This window comes from Sodiomyces alcalophilus, assembly GCF_042370955.1.
Source record: "Sodiomyces alcalophilus JCM 7366 unplaced genomic scaffold ACRALscaffold_2, whole genome shotgun sequence".
Taxonomy (NCBI): Eukaryota; Fungi; Ascomycota; class Sordariomycetes; order Glomerellales; family Plectosphaerellaceae; genus Sodiomyces; species Sodiomyces alcalophilus.
In genome coordinates, this window is record NW_027263533.1 from 7,930,696 (window position 1) to 7,948,492 (window position 17,797).

General features: G+C 41.2%; 1 protein-coding gene across 1 annotated transcript; it reads right to left on the bottom strand.

Moving 5' to 3' along the window:
- Positions 1–8,423: 8,423 nt before the first annotated feature.
- Positions 8,424–9,582, bottom strand: ACRALDRAFT_2033853 (uncharacterized protein). The gene is made up of 3 exons (XM_071020740.1): positions 9,126–9,582; positions 8,758–9,018; positions 8,424–8,726 (listed from the first exon to the last, which is right to left on the bottom strand). The coding sequence occupies exons 1-3, from the start codon at positions 9,333–9,335 to the stop codon at positions 8,616–8,618; spliced, it is 582 nt and encodes a 193-aa protein (XP_070878261.1). The 5' UTR covers positions 9,336–9,582; the 3' UTR covers positions 8,424–8,615.
- Between the last annotated feature and the right edge of the window lie 8,215 nt (positions 9,583–17,797).

The following is a 17,797-nucleotide window of genomic DNA, read 5'->3' on the forward strand; positions in this document are numbered from 1 at the left end:
GGTGGTAAAGGTAGCGACCTAAGTCTATGGAGAGTTAATAATCTCCCTCCTCTACTCTGTAGCCTTAGGCGACTCGCCCGCTAGGCGTAATAGAGCGCCGGGAGGCGGATCGAACTAGTAATCTATCTCTATAGGCGTAGCGTATAGGTTTCGCTAAGCTTTAGATATATAAACGGCTGGTTATAAGTTATTTATAGAGTAAGGCCGAATAATTAGATTATCTAAAGCTAAGGAGATAAGAAGGAAAAGGGGAAAACTCTATAGATGCTTACGACCTAAATATAATATCGCGGTGAACCGCTAGGAATACACTATGATTAGTCAGAAGATCCGGTGCTTTACCGGATTATCTCTACGGGGTTAACCCGTAACACTAGAGCGACTATATAATGGATTTTTAAGCTGCTTAGGCTATTCGTCTTAGCCGCTATATTAACGTGGTTTAGGCGTGATAGAAGGAGAGTTACTTAGCTTACTACTCTATAAGTTAGCTATCTCCAGGATATTATAGTAATCTAGTATAAGAAGAAAGCCCTGGTTGTTATAATCTTAATAGTCGAAATTAGTAGATTTAATAACAGATCTAGCGTTATATAGTTAAAAGTCCTAAATATAATCGATCCTAGCTATTATTAGCTACGATAATATTTATATTTACGTATTAGACTACCCTGTATATAAGTACTACTATTTATAAGCGGCCTGTCTACTATCTGCCAGCGTCTTAAACCCAATTAGCAAGGTTACGCGAGCCCGCGCAGTAGTATATATACGCCACGATCTTGGCTATAGATGTCCCGTACCGGTACGTACAATCATAATAGACGTTTTGTACAAGACAGGCGTTAATCACTATGCCTTATACTTAATGCCCAAGACTATAAAATCGTAGCTATTGTAACCTGTTTTCTATTATATCAAAGTACCCTAAAATGCATTATATCCTGGAGGTGGAACAAGTAGTGAAAAAGTAGTGAATTTATTTTATATATTATTATATAGATAAGGGCTTATTATCAGATAGATAAGCTTATATAACCACTATATTAAAAAACTTTCTATCTGCTTTTCCTACCTCTTTTCCTACCTCTTTTCCTATATCTTTTTCCACCTGCTTTTCCACCACTTTTTCTATCACGAGAGCGTATATTCTTCCTAACTAGAGCTTTATGCATAGAGGTTAAATTAAGCAGTGAATTTATAGTAACGGATATTCGTAATAAGCAAGGGAGACAAAACCTTATTATAATTATATATATCGGTACGGGATATCTATAGCTAAGATCGTAGCGTATATATACTACTACACAGGCTCGCGTAACCTTCCTAATTAAGTTTAGGACGCTTATAAATAGTAGATAGGCCGCTTATAAATAGTGCTACTCTCTACGGGTAATACTAAATGTTACGGGTTAACCCCTCGAAAGTATAGTTCCGGCACAAGACCGGAACCGCTAATCAGCATATAGAACCGACGCTCGGACCTCGCGCTGCCCTTACCGCGGATTCGTATAAACCTAGTAAATCCTACGCTCTCTATAAACCCTTTTCCTTTCCTTTCCTTAATTCTAGCTAATATAATTATTTAGCCTTACTTAGTACGATTAACCTATAACTAGCCGCTTATATAGCTAGAATTTAGCGAACCCTATACGCTATGTTAGTATAGAGCTAGATACGAACGCGCTATTAGGCGGCGGCGGTCCTATAAACCCCGCTAAGCTGGCTAAGTGGACGGATAAAAGGATTACCGCAGCTATTAATACGACGCTCGGTCCCTTATAGGAATAGTTAGCTTAATAATAAAAGCTACTTTAACGACTCGCGAACGGCCTCGCGAATATCCAGGCCCCGTAGCAACCTACCCTTAACCTCGCGCCCCCCTCGGAGGGGGCCCCTATAAACACTCCTATAGAATCGGTGGCAGGCCCTCCTACCCCGGCAACCTCTGCTCCCCTCTAAATCAAAGTCCCCTAAAAACTATATCCACTATATACTAAACCTCTACTGTACCCCGCGAAGTTTAGTAGAAGGCGAATAAAGTACGCCACCTAGTTATAATAGATACACGATAAGCTCTAGTTAGACGAACACTTATTTAATAACTAAGCAGAAATATAGTACTATATTAACTTATACCTAGAAGGGAGTGTATAGTAAATAGTATTAGCCTTCTACGCCGCGGGGGGGCCGGAAGGTACCCGCGACCTAGAATTATTCCTTACCTACCTAGACCGTATATATAAGGACTAGAATAAATAGCCTCGCGCGGCCCTCGCGCTATATTCCCTTAGATAACGCGAAAAGCAAACCTTTTTATAGTTCCTACCGAAATTCGAAAAACAGATCGCCTAAGCAGGTAGTAGCGAGTAGGCAGACTTAGCGAAGATCACTTTCCTAGAAGGAGCCTTAAGCTAAAAGCTATATAGCGCCCTAGTTACCGCGAAGTTACCCCACGACTATATAAGCTAGGTTATTAAGGTCTAGAGTATCGCCTAGAAGCTAAAGGGTCTACGTCTAACTAGTCGGAACACTTATATACTAAACTAAACCCGGAACTAAAAGACCGACGCCGATAAAGACGTCGCGATAAGCGGGATTAATTAGGTCCGGCCTAATACGATTATAGACCGACCTCGCGATAACCGGGAGTACTAGGGTTATAGGAAGAAGGGATATATCCGTATAAACTATAAGTCCCGGGATAAGGATAAGGGCTCGAAGGCTAAGGGCGCCCGCGTAGCGAAGGTCCAGGCTAAGGATAGCGACGTCGCTACGAGTTCGAATAGCTCGGATAATAAAGAGTTAGGAAAAGAATAGCTCTAATATAAAAACAGGTATTAGAGCTAATAGCCGCGTTACGGCGGGAGTAAGAGGCGTTTAAATACCTAGCTAGCAGCGACTTAGCTCTAATATTAATATAAGTAAATAAAAGATATATATATACTCTTATAGATACGGGTTATAACTATTACGCTGCTATAAACGAACGCTTTACCTAAAGACTTTAGTTACTATTAGTCGATAAAAGGAGATAACTACTAAAAGGATTCTCGGATACGTCTAAGCCGGCCACTAGCGCCGGGATCGCCGCGTTTAAGCTTAAGATTAGCGGCTATATATAATAAGTCTTCGCCTATATAGTAAAAGGACTAAATTAGGATATATTCCTAGGAAAACCGTGGCTAGAATATAATAACGTTACGTATTACGCTAAGAACCGTAGGTTATACTATAGAGTCGCCGATATTAACCTACGACTAGTAGGTAAAGAAAAACCAGCCGATATACGAGCTATCCGTAAAGTAAGGCTAGTCTCGGGATCGGTGTTTACGGCCACGATATAACGGATAAGAAAAGGATTAAAGGGAAAAGAAAAAGACGAGTTTAACGCCTTAATCCGGGCTATTAGTATACGGGATATCGATAAGGCCCTTTATAAAAAGGAACTAGTAGACCCTCGGGACTATATCCCTACGAATATACTATAAGAGTTCGGCGACCTCTTCGCGCCTAATAAGGCTAACGATTTACCCCCTTACCGACCTAGCGTCGATTATAAAATCACCCTAAAGTAAGGTCCTAATAGGCTTAAGCCGACCCTACTATAGGGGCCCCTCTATGGTATATCCAGGGAAGAGTTACTAGTGCTCCGGAAGACGCTTAACGAGCTAATAGATAAGGGATTTATATAAGCTAGTAGCTTAGCGGCTACCGCGCCGGTCTTATTTATAAAGAAGCTAGGGGGCGGGCTACGCTTTTATTATAATTATAGAGCCCTAAACGCGATTACTTAACGGGATCGCTACCCCCTCCCCCTAATCACCGAGACCCTACGTAACCTAGTTAGCGCTAAGTGGTTTATAAAGCTTAATATAGTCGCCGCCTTTTATAAGATCCGTATAACTCCCGGGCATAAAAGCAAAACGGCCTTTAGAACACGCTTCGGTCTCTTCGAGTAGCTAGTATATCCCTTCGGACTAAGCGGCGTACCCGCTACCTTCTAACGCTATATTAACTAGACCTTATAGGAGTTCCTTAACGACTTTATTATAGTATATATTAACGATATCCTAATCTACTCGAGTAGAACTTATAAGGACCACGAGGCGAAGGTCCGGCTAGTACTACGCCGGCTTATAGATGCCGGCCTAAATCTAGACCCGGCTAAGTATAAGTTTAGCGTGACGATAGTAAAATACCTAGGCTTTATCGTTATAGTGGGTAAAGGAGTATCGTACGACCCTAAGAAATTAAAGGCTATCCGCGACTAGGAGGCCCTTACCTCCGTGAAAGGAGTACGAAGCTTTTTAGGATTCACGAACTACTACTAGATATTTATCTACGACTTTATAGGTATTATAGCCCCCCTTATAGTATTAATAAAAAAGGACCGGCTTTTTAGGTAGGGGACTAAAAAAGACGCTGCCTTTAAGGAACTAAAACGACTCTTCTAGATAAAGCCCATCCTATAGCTATAGAACCTAGACCGTAAAACTATATTAGAAACTAACTACTCGGGCTACGCGCTAGGTAATATCCTATCCTAGGTAGATAAGCTAGGATATCGTTACGTGGTCGTATATTACTCGTATAAGCTTACCCCGGCGGAGTATAACTACCCTATCCACGATAAGGAGATACTAGTAATTATAAGCTATATACTCGCCTAGAAAGCAGAACTAACTAACTATAAGTAATTTATAATACTATCGGACTATAAGGTCCACGAGTACTTTATAACTAAATAGTCCCTTACCGAAAAGCAAAGCCGCTAGGCTAGCGAACTAGCCTAGTTTAACTTTATACTAGAGTACCGGTAAGGTACTAAGAACTTCGCGGCGGATACCCTCTCCTATCGCGAATAGGACGCACCGAAGGATAGCTTGGATAACTAAGAATAGGGACGGGTAATCTAATTAATACCTAACTCCGTATTCCCGAAAACGATCCCTAAGCCGGTTATACGGAGGATAACGTCTATTAAGCGTGTATTTATAGTTAATAAAGATCTTTAATAACTTTAGGATAAAACTATAGCGACTAACCCGTAATACTAAGGTATCCTCGCCGCGATTACTATAAGAGCTCGTAGCTTCGACCCGTCCCTTAGACTACGACTATAAATAGCGGAATACTCTCTTAACCCTATAAGATACGTGACCTTCCAGGATCGCCTCTAGGTCCCGAGCTTAGGAGAAGACTCGCCGCTAAGAGAACGCTTAGTATAGGCGATCCACGACTCCGCTACTAGCGGTTACCCGGGTAAGGAGAATATAATCGCTATAATAGCCCGATAGTTCTTTTAGCCTAGTATAAATAAGGATATATAGAAGTTTATCTATAACTATAACCCTTATAACGGAGGTAACTAGTAGCGGAACGCGAAGCGCGGTCTATTAAAACTATTACCTATACCGGAGCGAATCCGTAGCCACCTCGCGATAGACTTTATAATAGACCTACCACTTACCGGTAAAAGCAAAGCGTGTTATTTATAGGTAATCACGGACCGGTTAATAAAGTTAGTAATATTAAAAGCTATAGAAATAATAAAAGCAAAAGCCTACACGGAACGCTTCTTAACCTGCTATTTTAGGTTCCACGGTATACCCCTCTTAATTATTAATAACCGGGGCTTAAACTAAACCGGGAGGTTCTAGTAACACTTCTATAAGCTCGTAAGGATTAAGTAATAACTTAGCACGGCCTACCACCCCTAAACCGATAAAGGGCCCGAAAAGTTAAATTAAGATATCTAGGCCTATCTTTATACCTTTATATACTATTCCTAGGACGACTAGGGTCGCCTACTACCCGCCGCGTAGTTATCGCTTAATAACAGGAAAAGCTTTATAACTTAGCTAAGCCCCTTCTTCCTAGAACACGGGTTCTATATTAACCCTATCTAAATCCACGACCCGATACCCGTATACCTAAAGGAAGCCGCCGTTTATACCCTACTAAGTCGTTTATAGGGAGCTATAGAGTTCGTATAAGCAGCTATAGCCTTGAAGCAGCTATAGGATAAGGAGTCTATAAATAAACAGCGACTCCTAGCCGAACGCTTTAAGGTAAAAGACCTCGCCTAGCTCTTTATAGCTAACTACTCCACGCCTAGACCTTTAAAGAAGCTAAGCTAGCTATATTAAAAGTATAGAGTAATAAAAGTATTTAACTCCTATATTATCGAATTAAACGTGCCTTTAGGGATATATCCCCGCTTCCACGTCGATATCCTAAAGTAAGCTAGCCGCGACCCCCTCCCTATATAAGTCGTAACTAACCTATAGCCCGAACCGATCCGGGACGCCCTCCACGGTAATAAAAAGTAGGAGGTAGAAAGTATCTTATATACACGGAATAAACGGCGAGGTTACAGCGTACGCCGTAAAGTATTAATACGCTAGGCAGGATATATAGAACCTACTTAGGAACTATTAGTCGCCGTAAAAGACACTATAGCGTTAAACGTTTTTAAAGCAAAATACGGCCTAGCCGATACGAATAATAGGCCTTTATAAGACTATATTATAAGGAATATATAAAGATAAGGAGACCCTAGTATAAGGGGAGTATAACCTATAATCGTAAGTTAATTAAAGGGGGGGAATTCACTAGCCCCCCTACCGGTTTTTAAGGAGATAGATAATACCTCCGTAAAGGACTTTAATTAGCGGTATTACCGCCCAGACCCTCCTAGCTATTATTATTACTACTACCGGTAATAGGACCGCCACCTCCTTAAAGGGTAGCGAGGATACCCTTTAGGAGGCGCGTTATCGCTACGCCCTATAAGCGAACCTCGTAGCGGAGGGCCGCTACCTCACGGCGGAGACCCTTATTATCGTTAATAAAGGCGGGAGCGGGGTTAGCGGCGGGGGTAAAGGCTACCTCGGATAAAGAGGCGTAGTAGTCGCTATAAGCTAGTTTATAGGCCTCGCGGAGCTAGGCCTAAGTTAGTAGCGACCTAGATAAGGATATAAAGGAAAAAAAGAAAATACTTATATCGTTATTATTAGGGTTATTACGTATAGCATGACCCGTATCGGCTAAAGGCTTAATAAAAGGTATAACGGCGGCGGGGAGCTATAAAGGTTAGTTATAATAACCTCGCCTATAACTCGTAGGAAACTTATAGGGCGGTACGGGTAGGATCCTATAGTATATTTATAGTATTTAGGCTTACTACGGGCCGTGCTAGGCCCGGATTAATTATAGCACGTTTAGTTAAATTTTTAATTAACGCTAGCTATACGGTTAGTATAAGGATAATAAAAAGCGTCGCGGAGACGGCTAGGGGGATAAGCTAGGCCACGTTAACGCTTAGAAGGCGTTACGGACTACTAAAGAGTTAATAGGATCCTCGCGGCGAAATACTAGGCCGTATCACGAACCTCCTTTTTAGCTAAACGCTTACCGGTATTCGCTATAATAGCAAGGGCCTCCTCGGCCACGCTCTTAACTAACTAACCATGTTTTTCGCTATTAAAGGCGGGGGGGGGCGCGACGTCGCTAGCGGCCGGCTACTCTTTAACGGTGCCTTTACGGGTATAGTAGGCGCTATAGCGGAGAGGGGATATCTATACACGCTTTATTAGCTACTATTTAGCCGGCTTAACGCGAGAGCTTATTAAAAGACTTATAATAGTTAGAAAAATAAATAAAGATATAGATTATAAGATTAACGAAATAACTATAAGTATAGAATAACTACGCTATAAGTTAGTAAAGAATAATACGGCCCTAGGCATAGAATAAGTAACAGAGCTTATTACTAAAATAAGGTTATAGGCTTATAAAAAAGAATTAACTACGAATAAAAAACCGGGTAAAGCTACGCTTATACTATAATATCGGACTATAGAATACGATAAAAGCCTATAAAGCTATTTATTATAATAGTTTACGAATAAAGAAAAAGGAGTAACTAGGCGTTTTTAAATAATAAAAGGTAAGCGCTTAGCGTGACACGGAATACTAGCGACTTAGGAGCGAGTTTACCGCGAATACCGCGCGACACGAATATATCCGATATAAGGGAGGATACACGCCTCCCTCGCGACGCGTTTAGGAAATAACAGGTTTAGCGCTTAGTTATTCCGGCCCCGGAGGAGGGGGGGAGGGGGGTAATATTACGGGTTAACCCCTTAAAAGTATAGTTCTAGTATAAGACCGGAACCGCTAATTAGTATATAGAACCGACGCTTAGACCTCGCGCTACCCTTACCGCGGATTCGTATAAACCTAGTAAATCCTACGCTCTCTATAAACCCTTTTCCTTTCCTTTCCTTAATTCTAGCTAATATAATTATTCGGCCTTACTTAGTGCAATTAACCTATAACCAGCCGCTTACACTAAATAAAGAAAATAAAGATATCTAATTAGCTAATAGTTCTCTACTAATATATACCTTACTAGTAATTTATATAAATTCACGGTCTATGCTATACTATTACCCCTAGGGTAATCTAAGCTATAAAGGGGTAGGGACACTATAGTATATCTATTAGAAGTACCTCCGTATTCGGAGCAGTGTGCTAACATAGCACTAGACTATAAACCAACGGCCTTATCGCGGACCTTAGGCACAAATACCAGACCGTAATAGTATTTACCAGTAGGCTTCTAGTGCTGTTTTTGCCTTCACCAATGTACGAAGCAGCTGCCCCATGTTAGGCCCGTTATTATGATCTGGGTTCTCCTCTTCTGTCCATGACAGCAACTGCCGGTAACACATTGCGCGAGCCGTACACATAGCCGCGTGCCCATTCCTCTAGCGTACATTCACCTTCACTCTCGGCCAGGAGAAGACCTCCATTGGATGCGAAGCCCAGCAGGTGTAACGACTTCGCTTCGCGCATCACAACAGCAGGAGGGTTCCCAATGGGTTCCTGGCGCAGCGCTTCGCCTGGAGTGGCTACAACAACGCAAGTAGCTATTTCCTTAAGCGGCACCGACGCCGCCAGCAGTGCAAGCATTGCGGCATGCAGCAGAGCAGGAACAGAGGCAAGTTTCTGCCACGTGCATTCGTGAATGTGAAATCAGTCAACCTCGTCTTTGGTGCGAGTGTCGTCTTTCAGAGAATTACAGGCCACGACAATCCAAAGCCGGAGGAACTTACCACCTGAGCCTGTGCGACCTTCCCGTTGACATTGTCGTTTCGAGGGCTTTGGGTGACCTGAAGCGTTACTTGATAAGCACAGCGAGGATGCCCATCCACAAGTATAAGCTGCTGCAGAGCCCCCGCGATGATAAACTCGAGGTATCGTTCTCCTGTCCCTGTAGACGAAGGCACACGCACATGCGAGTCAATTATTGCGTCTATAAACATAGGAGTCAGCAGCGGGCAAGGCAAATCAAACCTCCGAAGCTAGCCGACGGCCTTAGTAGAACCTCAATAATGGCCTCGAAATGAGTTTCCTCGCGCCTCTGGGCCTCTATCGGCCCATTAACGCTTGCAACCACTTGATAGCCATCAAGAGACAAAGTGGCCGAACTATCTGTTCTGTTAGTGCGAGAGTAGTACCCGTTGGCATGGGACTTCATTGTCGGGGTCGCGATCCCTTTGTAAAAGCTGTTTATGAAAAATAGAAAAACATAAATAAACAGGTGGAGCATTTTACGAGTACCGGTATCCCGGAGACCCGTGCGTGGTATCTGGCATAGGCCTTACCCTTTCAGGATAGGTTGCCAAGGGATGTTTTCGTACACGAAATTAGACTCGGAACGTAAGGTCCCGGCACATCGTAGAGTCGTCAGGGTCGAGTCATAATATAAGAGTGCATATATTCGGACTATGGCAAACTCTTAATCGGACTATGGTCTAAGGTCTAATGGATGACGAGTACCGGTATTTGTACGCCCCCTGTTCACTATTTGCTGTCCACTCAACCATTAATAAGAAGGTGACGCGAGCGCGTGCAGAAGCAATATCTTGGCCGTAAATGCTATGTACCTGTACCTCACGATAAACCTTAATATCTATAACTAAGACTATATATCTTAAGTACCGGTATTTCTATGCCCCCTGTTCGGTATTGGCTGTCCACTTATTCTATTTTTAGCAGGTTACGTGACTGTATATATAAGTAAGGTATTAGCCGTATATACTATATACTTATAGCTTACGATAAGCCTTAATCTCTATAACTAAAACCAGATATCTTAAGCCACTTAATCACGACTAGTTCTGGCTCTATATTTATTAGCCCTAAGATATTAAGAATATATAATGTCCTTATACGAGGTACCTTATTATAATAATATTTATATTATATATTATATAATTCTAATACCCTAGTTATATAACCGTATTATATATAACGGAATCTAAATTCCCTAGTCACGTGATACTATTATATATTATATAATCCTAATAAACTCCTTTACTGTATATAGATATAGAATATAAGCTTATCTAGAACGACTATAAGTCGTACTACCGCGACTATAATTAGTGGGTCTTAGTAGGTCTACGCGATAACGCAAAGTACCGTATATAACTACTTTAGACCTCTACTATAACGTATAACGTACACCTAGGTATCTACCTAGGTATAACGTCTATTCAATTCGCGTCTTCTATCCTCACTTCCCTATAATAGAACATATCCATTTCGCCTCTAAACTTAGCTAAAATAAGCCCTAAGTTATGATATAGCAAGGAATTTATCTGCCTATATGCCTAGTTCCTATCCACTACGTTATAACTAGACATCTATATATCTGTATATCTATATACTAATATACTTATAGTGATTATATATACCTACTTAACTTCTATATACAAATTAGGTATAATACTTAGGGAGATTCGGACTTTACGTTATTAGCCTACTAGTTATGGTCGCGGTAGTAGGACGTACGGTTATTCCAGATAAGCCCTAGAACATTTATAGCTAAGATCTTACTTATATACGCGGTCGCGTAACCTTCTGAAAATAGATTAAGTGGATAGCAAATACAGAATAGGGAGAGTATAAATACTAGTACTTATATATTATAATAAGATAATCGCAGACCTATTAGTATATAGTCGGACTAATTTTCGCGCACGGACCACTAATCCAAGTCTATCTTATTTACGCGTAAGGGATATAGTGTCATCCCTTAAGTTAAAGTCTTGGTTTAAAGTCAGCGCTTAGTTAACGAATATATTACGATTACTCTGCGATACTAAGCCATTAAGCCTTTTCTATAATATCTTTTCCTTAACTAAGGTCTACGGACTTTCTTTTTATTATAATTCTTTAACTTCTATAGCTTTAAGGTAGTTAGGCCGAAGATACCACTAAGAAGAACTTAAGGAATAAGCGTCCCCCGGGGGGGGCTAGCAAAGCGGACGCTAGGCAGGCGCCCGCAGTACTAAAACTAATAGTAACGGTAGCCAAGCAGGAACTATTAGATAAGAATTAGGGTTAACGGATACGCCGGTTACGCTCGGTCCTAAAGATAGTAGTTTATAGGTCTTTCGGCGATCCGTCGCCGGCTCCTTAATATTAATATAAAAAGTATTAATTAAGATATTTTCATAGCACCTCTAGTAACAGAGTAAGATGAATAGCGTAATTATAAAGAAGCTCGCCGAATAACCGGCGCCCCGGTACGATTATCAAAAACCGCTGGTATATAATTATAAGCTAATTAAAGAGTTATCCACGGTTATAGCAATCGACGATTAGTTAGTAGCGATTAAGGCTAGGAATTAGTTCTGACCTAATACCCTGATACTATAGCAAATCGAATAGGCTTTAATCAAGCTCGAATACGCCTTCTAGACGTCCTAAAGGTATTATACCCGGAAGATTATAGACCCGAACTAGAACGACTTTACGGGCGTTTATTTAGTAAGAGTATCTATTCTAGGATATATAACGGTATTATTGTTATAAGGAACTTTATAAGCTACGAATAACCGGCGATATAATGCTAATAAAATTATTCTAATAGTAGGAGAACCTATATAGGCTATTAGGCTAGGAGATAAGCGGGAGCGAAGAGTATGCCTATGATTATTTTAGTCGGCTACCTTTATATATTAAGGATAAGATATAAGAGCGGAGAACCGAATTAGAGGAGGCCATAACGCTAGCTTAAAAGGCATAGCTTTCCTAGGATATAAGCCTTATTAAGAGGGCGAGTAGTAAGCGATCGGATACCGGTCGTAAAAAGACCCTATCGAATTTCTAGCGTTTAAACGGTTACTTAAGTCGGGGGAGTACTTCGGCGACTAGCTAGTATATGCCTGCTAAGCTAAGTAAGGCAGACTCGAAGGGGGCGCCTTTAACGGGTTAAAAGGCCTTAGGCTTAGGCCTAGAGCCTTTATAGGTGCTGCCTAGCACGCGCGCCTTTATAAGCGAGTGCTATAATTACAGTAAAAAGGGCTACTATTCTAAGGGCTGCTATATTAATAAGGACTAGCGGATAACGGCTAATAACAGGGCGGCGAAGAGCCGCGCCCGTGTTAATAATATACACGCTATATATAACGACCTTAATAATAATATTCGGGTTAAAGAACTCTATTTATTAGGAAACGAGTCGGCGTGGATAGGGGGGCCGAACCTATACCCGAAGACTAGCTCGCAATCCCTATAAGCGAAATAATAAGATTAATAGGGATAATAATCCGTTATAGGAAGGAGATCGAGTTTAGTATGGATTTAGATACCTATACGTATGTGGATATCATTAACCCGGCGTTAGTAGAAAGCCTAGGATTAAAACCGCTCCTAGAGGTCGAGACTCCGGAGATTAAAGACTTTAATAGCAGCCTATTAAGGCTTCGCGGAGCGTATAGATTCTTTCTATTTACTAGATATAAAGGGACAGCCACGCCTATTAACAAGGGCCATATATATAGATCGACCTAAGGGTACCGGATAATTACTACTCTTAAATGATAGTATAAGTTAAGAAGGTATTATAATTAATATAGGTCGCCGAATATTCGTTTATAGGCCGATCTTAATTATAGACCCTAAGCTATAGGCTTACGAGGTTATTCAGAAGCGGGTAAAGGCGTACGTTATATATATCGCTACCACTACTATTATCGTACCGGGGACGCTAAATATAACTATTCCGTTTATAGATACCGATAAGGTAATATACAGACTAGTTATCGAATTACCGCCGGAAATCGCCGACTATTACGACGTGTTTTCAGAATAAGCTATAAAGGAGCCGCTCTGATATGCACTAACCCTATATATCTCTGGCCAGCTAGTACTATAGGATCTATAAGAGGATTTAAATTAGGTAACCTTAGGGTATAGTAAATAATATATAAATAGAATGTATTACTTAAAGGAGAGGGCGAGGTTCCCGCTCTGTATAGCCACGGGGAAACCTCGGTTTATCTAGGACTTAGCTAGTACTGGCGCTAGTCCGGCGCTATATGGGCTTTAGTGCCGGTTTAGTGCTGGCACTAGTTTAGCGCTATACTGGCTTTAGTGCCGGTATAGTGCTAGCACTATCCTAGTGCTATACGGGCTTTAGTGCCGGTATAATACTAGCACTATCCTAGTGCTATACGGGCTTTATTGCCGGTATAGTATAGGATAGTGGTGCGTAGTATATGCCCCGGGAAAGATAAAGCCCTGCGTCCCGCGGGCTTCTAACTATCTTATAGTCTATATAGTCTAGCTTAGCCTCGGCTAAGCCGATTATTATACTAGTAATATTATTATAGACTTAGGTATATTCTTTTTTATTATTAATAAAAACAACGATTACTATATAAGATAGCGCCGTTCTAGCGCAATACTTAAACTCCTTGGGTTCCATATATAACACTAGTAAGTGTATCTAGCCGCCCGTCCTTCTGTCTCAGAATTACTAACTATAGACGCGAAAGTAGACCGCAAGTAATAACACGAAAGGAATAGAAATAAAGGGAATACTTTAGGGTAATAGGAAGAATAGTGCTAGGCGCGGATTATATTATTCTATTATAAGGGGCCCGTATCCCCTTTATTAAACGGTTAGTGGTCGCGGTGCTCTTAGATAATAGTAACGACCGGCTTATCTAGTTTATTAGTCGGGATACCCTATATATCCGGCTTGAGGCTAGTAATAGCCGTTACTTCCTTTATAGTGATTTACTACGCCTAGCTTCGAACTCGGCTAGTATTATATCGTATAAGGCGAGGACGGCCCTATAGGCTCGGCAATTACTATATTCGTAGACTATCGCGGTATAGTAAATCAGGATAATACTTAAATCTGGCTCGTCGATAAAGCGTTATATTATTATATTCCTTTTACTCTTATCGAGTAAGCCGTTATCCTCTAAATATATATTATAGATCTAGGACTCTATACGCTAAAGCGTTACTAGTAATAGTGCATCGGCGGTATTCTAGATAGTCTTATTTATTATATAGTTTGAGATAAACTACTCCACGAACCTCCCGGCTAGTAATAGGAGTACCGCGCTATGGGCGCGCTAGCGAATAGTATAGAGGGTCTAGCCGTTCGCCGTGAATTCTTCTATATGGCTTGATAATATAGCGTCGTATAGCCGGGACGCGAAGCTCTTCGCCGTCTAGACCTAGACTTTATCCTTACCTATGCGATATATAAACGCGCGCTTAGTAATAGGCTGGTTAGTATTATCCGTTATAGCCCGTTTAGTGCCGGCCACGCGAGGTAATATAGGCTAGCTAGAGCCCGTGGCGGGGATAGCTAGCGACCCGTGGCTAATAGACGTGTTTACGAGCATGTCTATTACGGACCTAATAGGTAGTATACGTTACGATATTAGCGTATCTAAGTAAGCCTTAATTACCTTAGCCCGAGGCTTAAGCGTGTTATAGAATAGTGCTATAGTTATTAGGAAGCTGGCCTAGTCTATTATTCCATCCTATAAATACTTAATAATAGTAATTACTTCTAAACCGAGTTTATTAGCTTAATCAATAGTTTCGACTATAGCTTTATCGTATAAGGCAGTTAGCGGGATATATAGTTACTAGCAGGGGTTTATAATATCTAAAGGCCGTGGTATAAGGGCGCCCGCGGCGGTCACGGCGCTAGGTATCGCTTTTAAGGCGCTGCTATAGAGGAACCATTTATCGAGGCCCCTTAGGGCGTTATACCTGGCTATAACGAGGTATTCTTCGAAGCTTTACTCCGCTTATAGCCACTTAGTAATAACCCGATTATAGGCGAGTAGGAATTACGGGTAGAGATAGTTCGAGACGATATCCTTATCTTTGTCTTTATTTACTACGCGATTAGCGAGGTGGTTAGGCATGAAGATAGGCTGATTAGTGTCGCGGTCTTTAGGGTGATCGTATCCCGCCTACGCGGCCTCCTATCTATATCGGGTAATAGTCCCGCTATTATTACTCTTTTACTCGGTAAAGGCTAGGCTAAGCGTTTATAGCTATATCTTAACTCTATTCTTATCCCCGAATAATAAGATAGCTTGGAAGTAACCGTTATATAGTAGGCCCTATCCTTTACGCCTATTCCTAAAGTATCTATTAAACGAGTCTTATAGGGTCTAGTCTTTTAACCGGTGTATATTAGGAGGGTACGGCGTGATAAAGAAGTTTATATTAGGGGGCATTAGTTTATTAGGCTTAGGGCTTTAGCTTATAAGCTATACTAGCGGGCATAGGTATAGGCGATAGTGGAATATAATAAGGAATAGTATTAAGGTATACTTGGATTATAAAGGGTATGCTGATTATAATAGAATCGTTAAACGGGTTTATAGTCAGAATAGTAGTTAAAATCGCTTAACTATAGTTAAAGGATAAAGGGAAATAGTAAAGTTATAGGCGGCTAAGAAAAACTTTTATTTTCGAGCTAGATATACTAATTTATATATACGCCGGGCCTATATAGCTGGTAGGGCTTTTATTGTTACTAGTTCGAGATTAGATAGTGGTATTCCTTTTATACCGGTTATGCCTTCTAGAGGGGTTTCCGTTATTAAGGGGCATGGTTCTTTGGCTCTAGCCTGGCTCCGCCACTAGGCTAAATAGGTTCCTTTATTTCTTTAGAGCTCGCCGGGCTCGGGTCTTTTAACTTCTTTTGCTCCCTTTAATACTAAATAAAGCACCTCTAAAGCTCTTTAATATCCTTAGAATTCCTCCACTAAATCCGGAGCTTTTATTACGTCTACTAGTATCTATACGTTCTATTAGTCCGGCCAGTCCTTTTATCGAATAAGGTACTCGGTATATAGCTTACCTCTTCCTTTAGGAGTAATCCGTTTATACAGGATAGTTTCGATCTTATAGCGCTTATATAGGTCCCGCTATTACTCTTAGTCTCCGTCTTATATATCGACGGGTCCTTTATTCTTAGGTCTCTCGGCGAACCTAGCTATTTAGAGTTAAGTAATACTAATAACGGGGTATACATTAAGACTTTTAGTCAAATCTAATCGGTATACTAGCGGCGATACTTACTCGAGGACCTTAAAGGGGCCTATCCGTTAAGCACTAAGCTTCTAGCTAGCCTTGCCTAGGAGCGAGTATCTATGGCTAAGGCGGATATATACGTGGTCGCCGGGCTAAAACCGAGTATTATATTATTTCTTATCGTATAGGCGCTTTATATATATCTAAGCTATTACGATAATAAGTTTCATGTCCTCCTAGAATATCTCGCGTATAAACTTAGAGTTAATATTACCGATTAGGTTAAGCGGACTATTTATTTTAGTACTATATAGTATCTTATTTAGTATATAGCCGAGTATCGTATTTAGGGCGTTATTTAGGTTAAACTATAAAGGTATAATTACCTTCGGCTATAAGGCGTTTAGGTTATCCGCTAGGTATATACGTATCCTAATCTTAAGAGCTTAATTCTTTCTCTCGGAAATACTATCTTTTTTTTTTTTTATTATTCATTACGCGCATGCAGCCCTAGAGCTATGGCGCGGCGGGCTATAGCGCTAGGCGCTATAATCCTAAAAGACAGCTAAGTACAGTGCTATATAGCAGTAAATCAGTAAATAACAAAGGAAATCCTCCGTATCAATCTGCCTAATACCCTGTTCTTTATACTAAAGTCAGGAAAACCGAACCAGTAAAAATCAGACCATGGAATCCATAGTAATTTGCCCCTTAAACCACTCTGCCGTAGCTATCTTAGTAGCTAAAAGGAAGGCCTATAAGCCCTATAATCCTTTTTTAGTACTAAATAGCAGCGGTAGAGTTAGCGGTAGGCCTACTAGGGCTTCCCGCAGGGCGTCTCTTTCTGCCCTATAAATAGGGCACTATAAGATCAGATACGCTGTATCCTGGACCAGGGAGCCCGGGCAGGAACAGCGGTCTATAAAGCAGTTTTAGGCCCGTTTTTAGTAGGGTCTCAGGTAGCCGAATCCGGTTTTTAACTGGATATAGGCTGATTAGAGCCACCGTGGGCCCTATAAATATAGGGGCTTTCGAGAGAAGCGGAGGTTATCCTAAACTAGGCGCCTATACAGGCGACCTAGCCGGACTATTTTACCCCTTCTTTCGGCCTCTTCTTCAGCAGCCTAAAGGGATTTCCAGTCAGCTATCGTAGCTACGTTTACCCGGCGTTTTAGGTGACTAAGGGTAACTAGCTTAACAGATTTAGTGGCTTTCCCCGGGTCTAGAGCCCGTTTAGCTACCTTATCTGCTAGTTCGTTACCCTCTATCCCTATATAAGCCGGGACCCACTAGATAAAGACCGAAGTGCCTCATTATTTAAGGCGGGAGATATGGTTTTTAGCAGTTATAGCCCACTACGAGGGGCCCTAAGGCCCCGTTCGACAATTTCAACAACTTGTTGAAAAACGTTAAT

Excerpts from the sequence above, each read along its gene's own strand:
- ACRALDRAFT_2033853 (XM_071020740.1), bottom strand. The coding sequence starts at position 9,335 with ATGTTTATAGACGCAATAATTGACTCGCATGTGCGTGTGCCTTCGTCT. Across the intron at positions 9,019-9,125 it reads AGGTCGCACAGGCTCAGGTG|AAACTTGCCTCTGTTCCTGC; the intron begins GTAAGTTCCTCC and ends TGCACGTGGCAG. Across the intron at positions 8,727-8,757 it reads AGGAATGGGCACGCGGCTAT|TTGCTGTCATGGACAGAAGA; the intron begins GTGTACGGCTCG and ends TGTTACCGGCAG.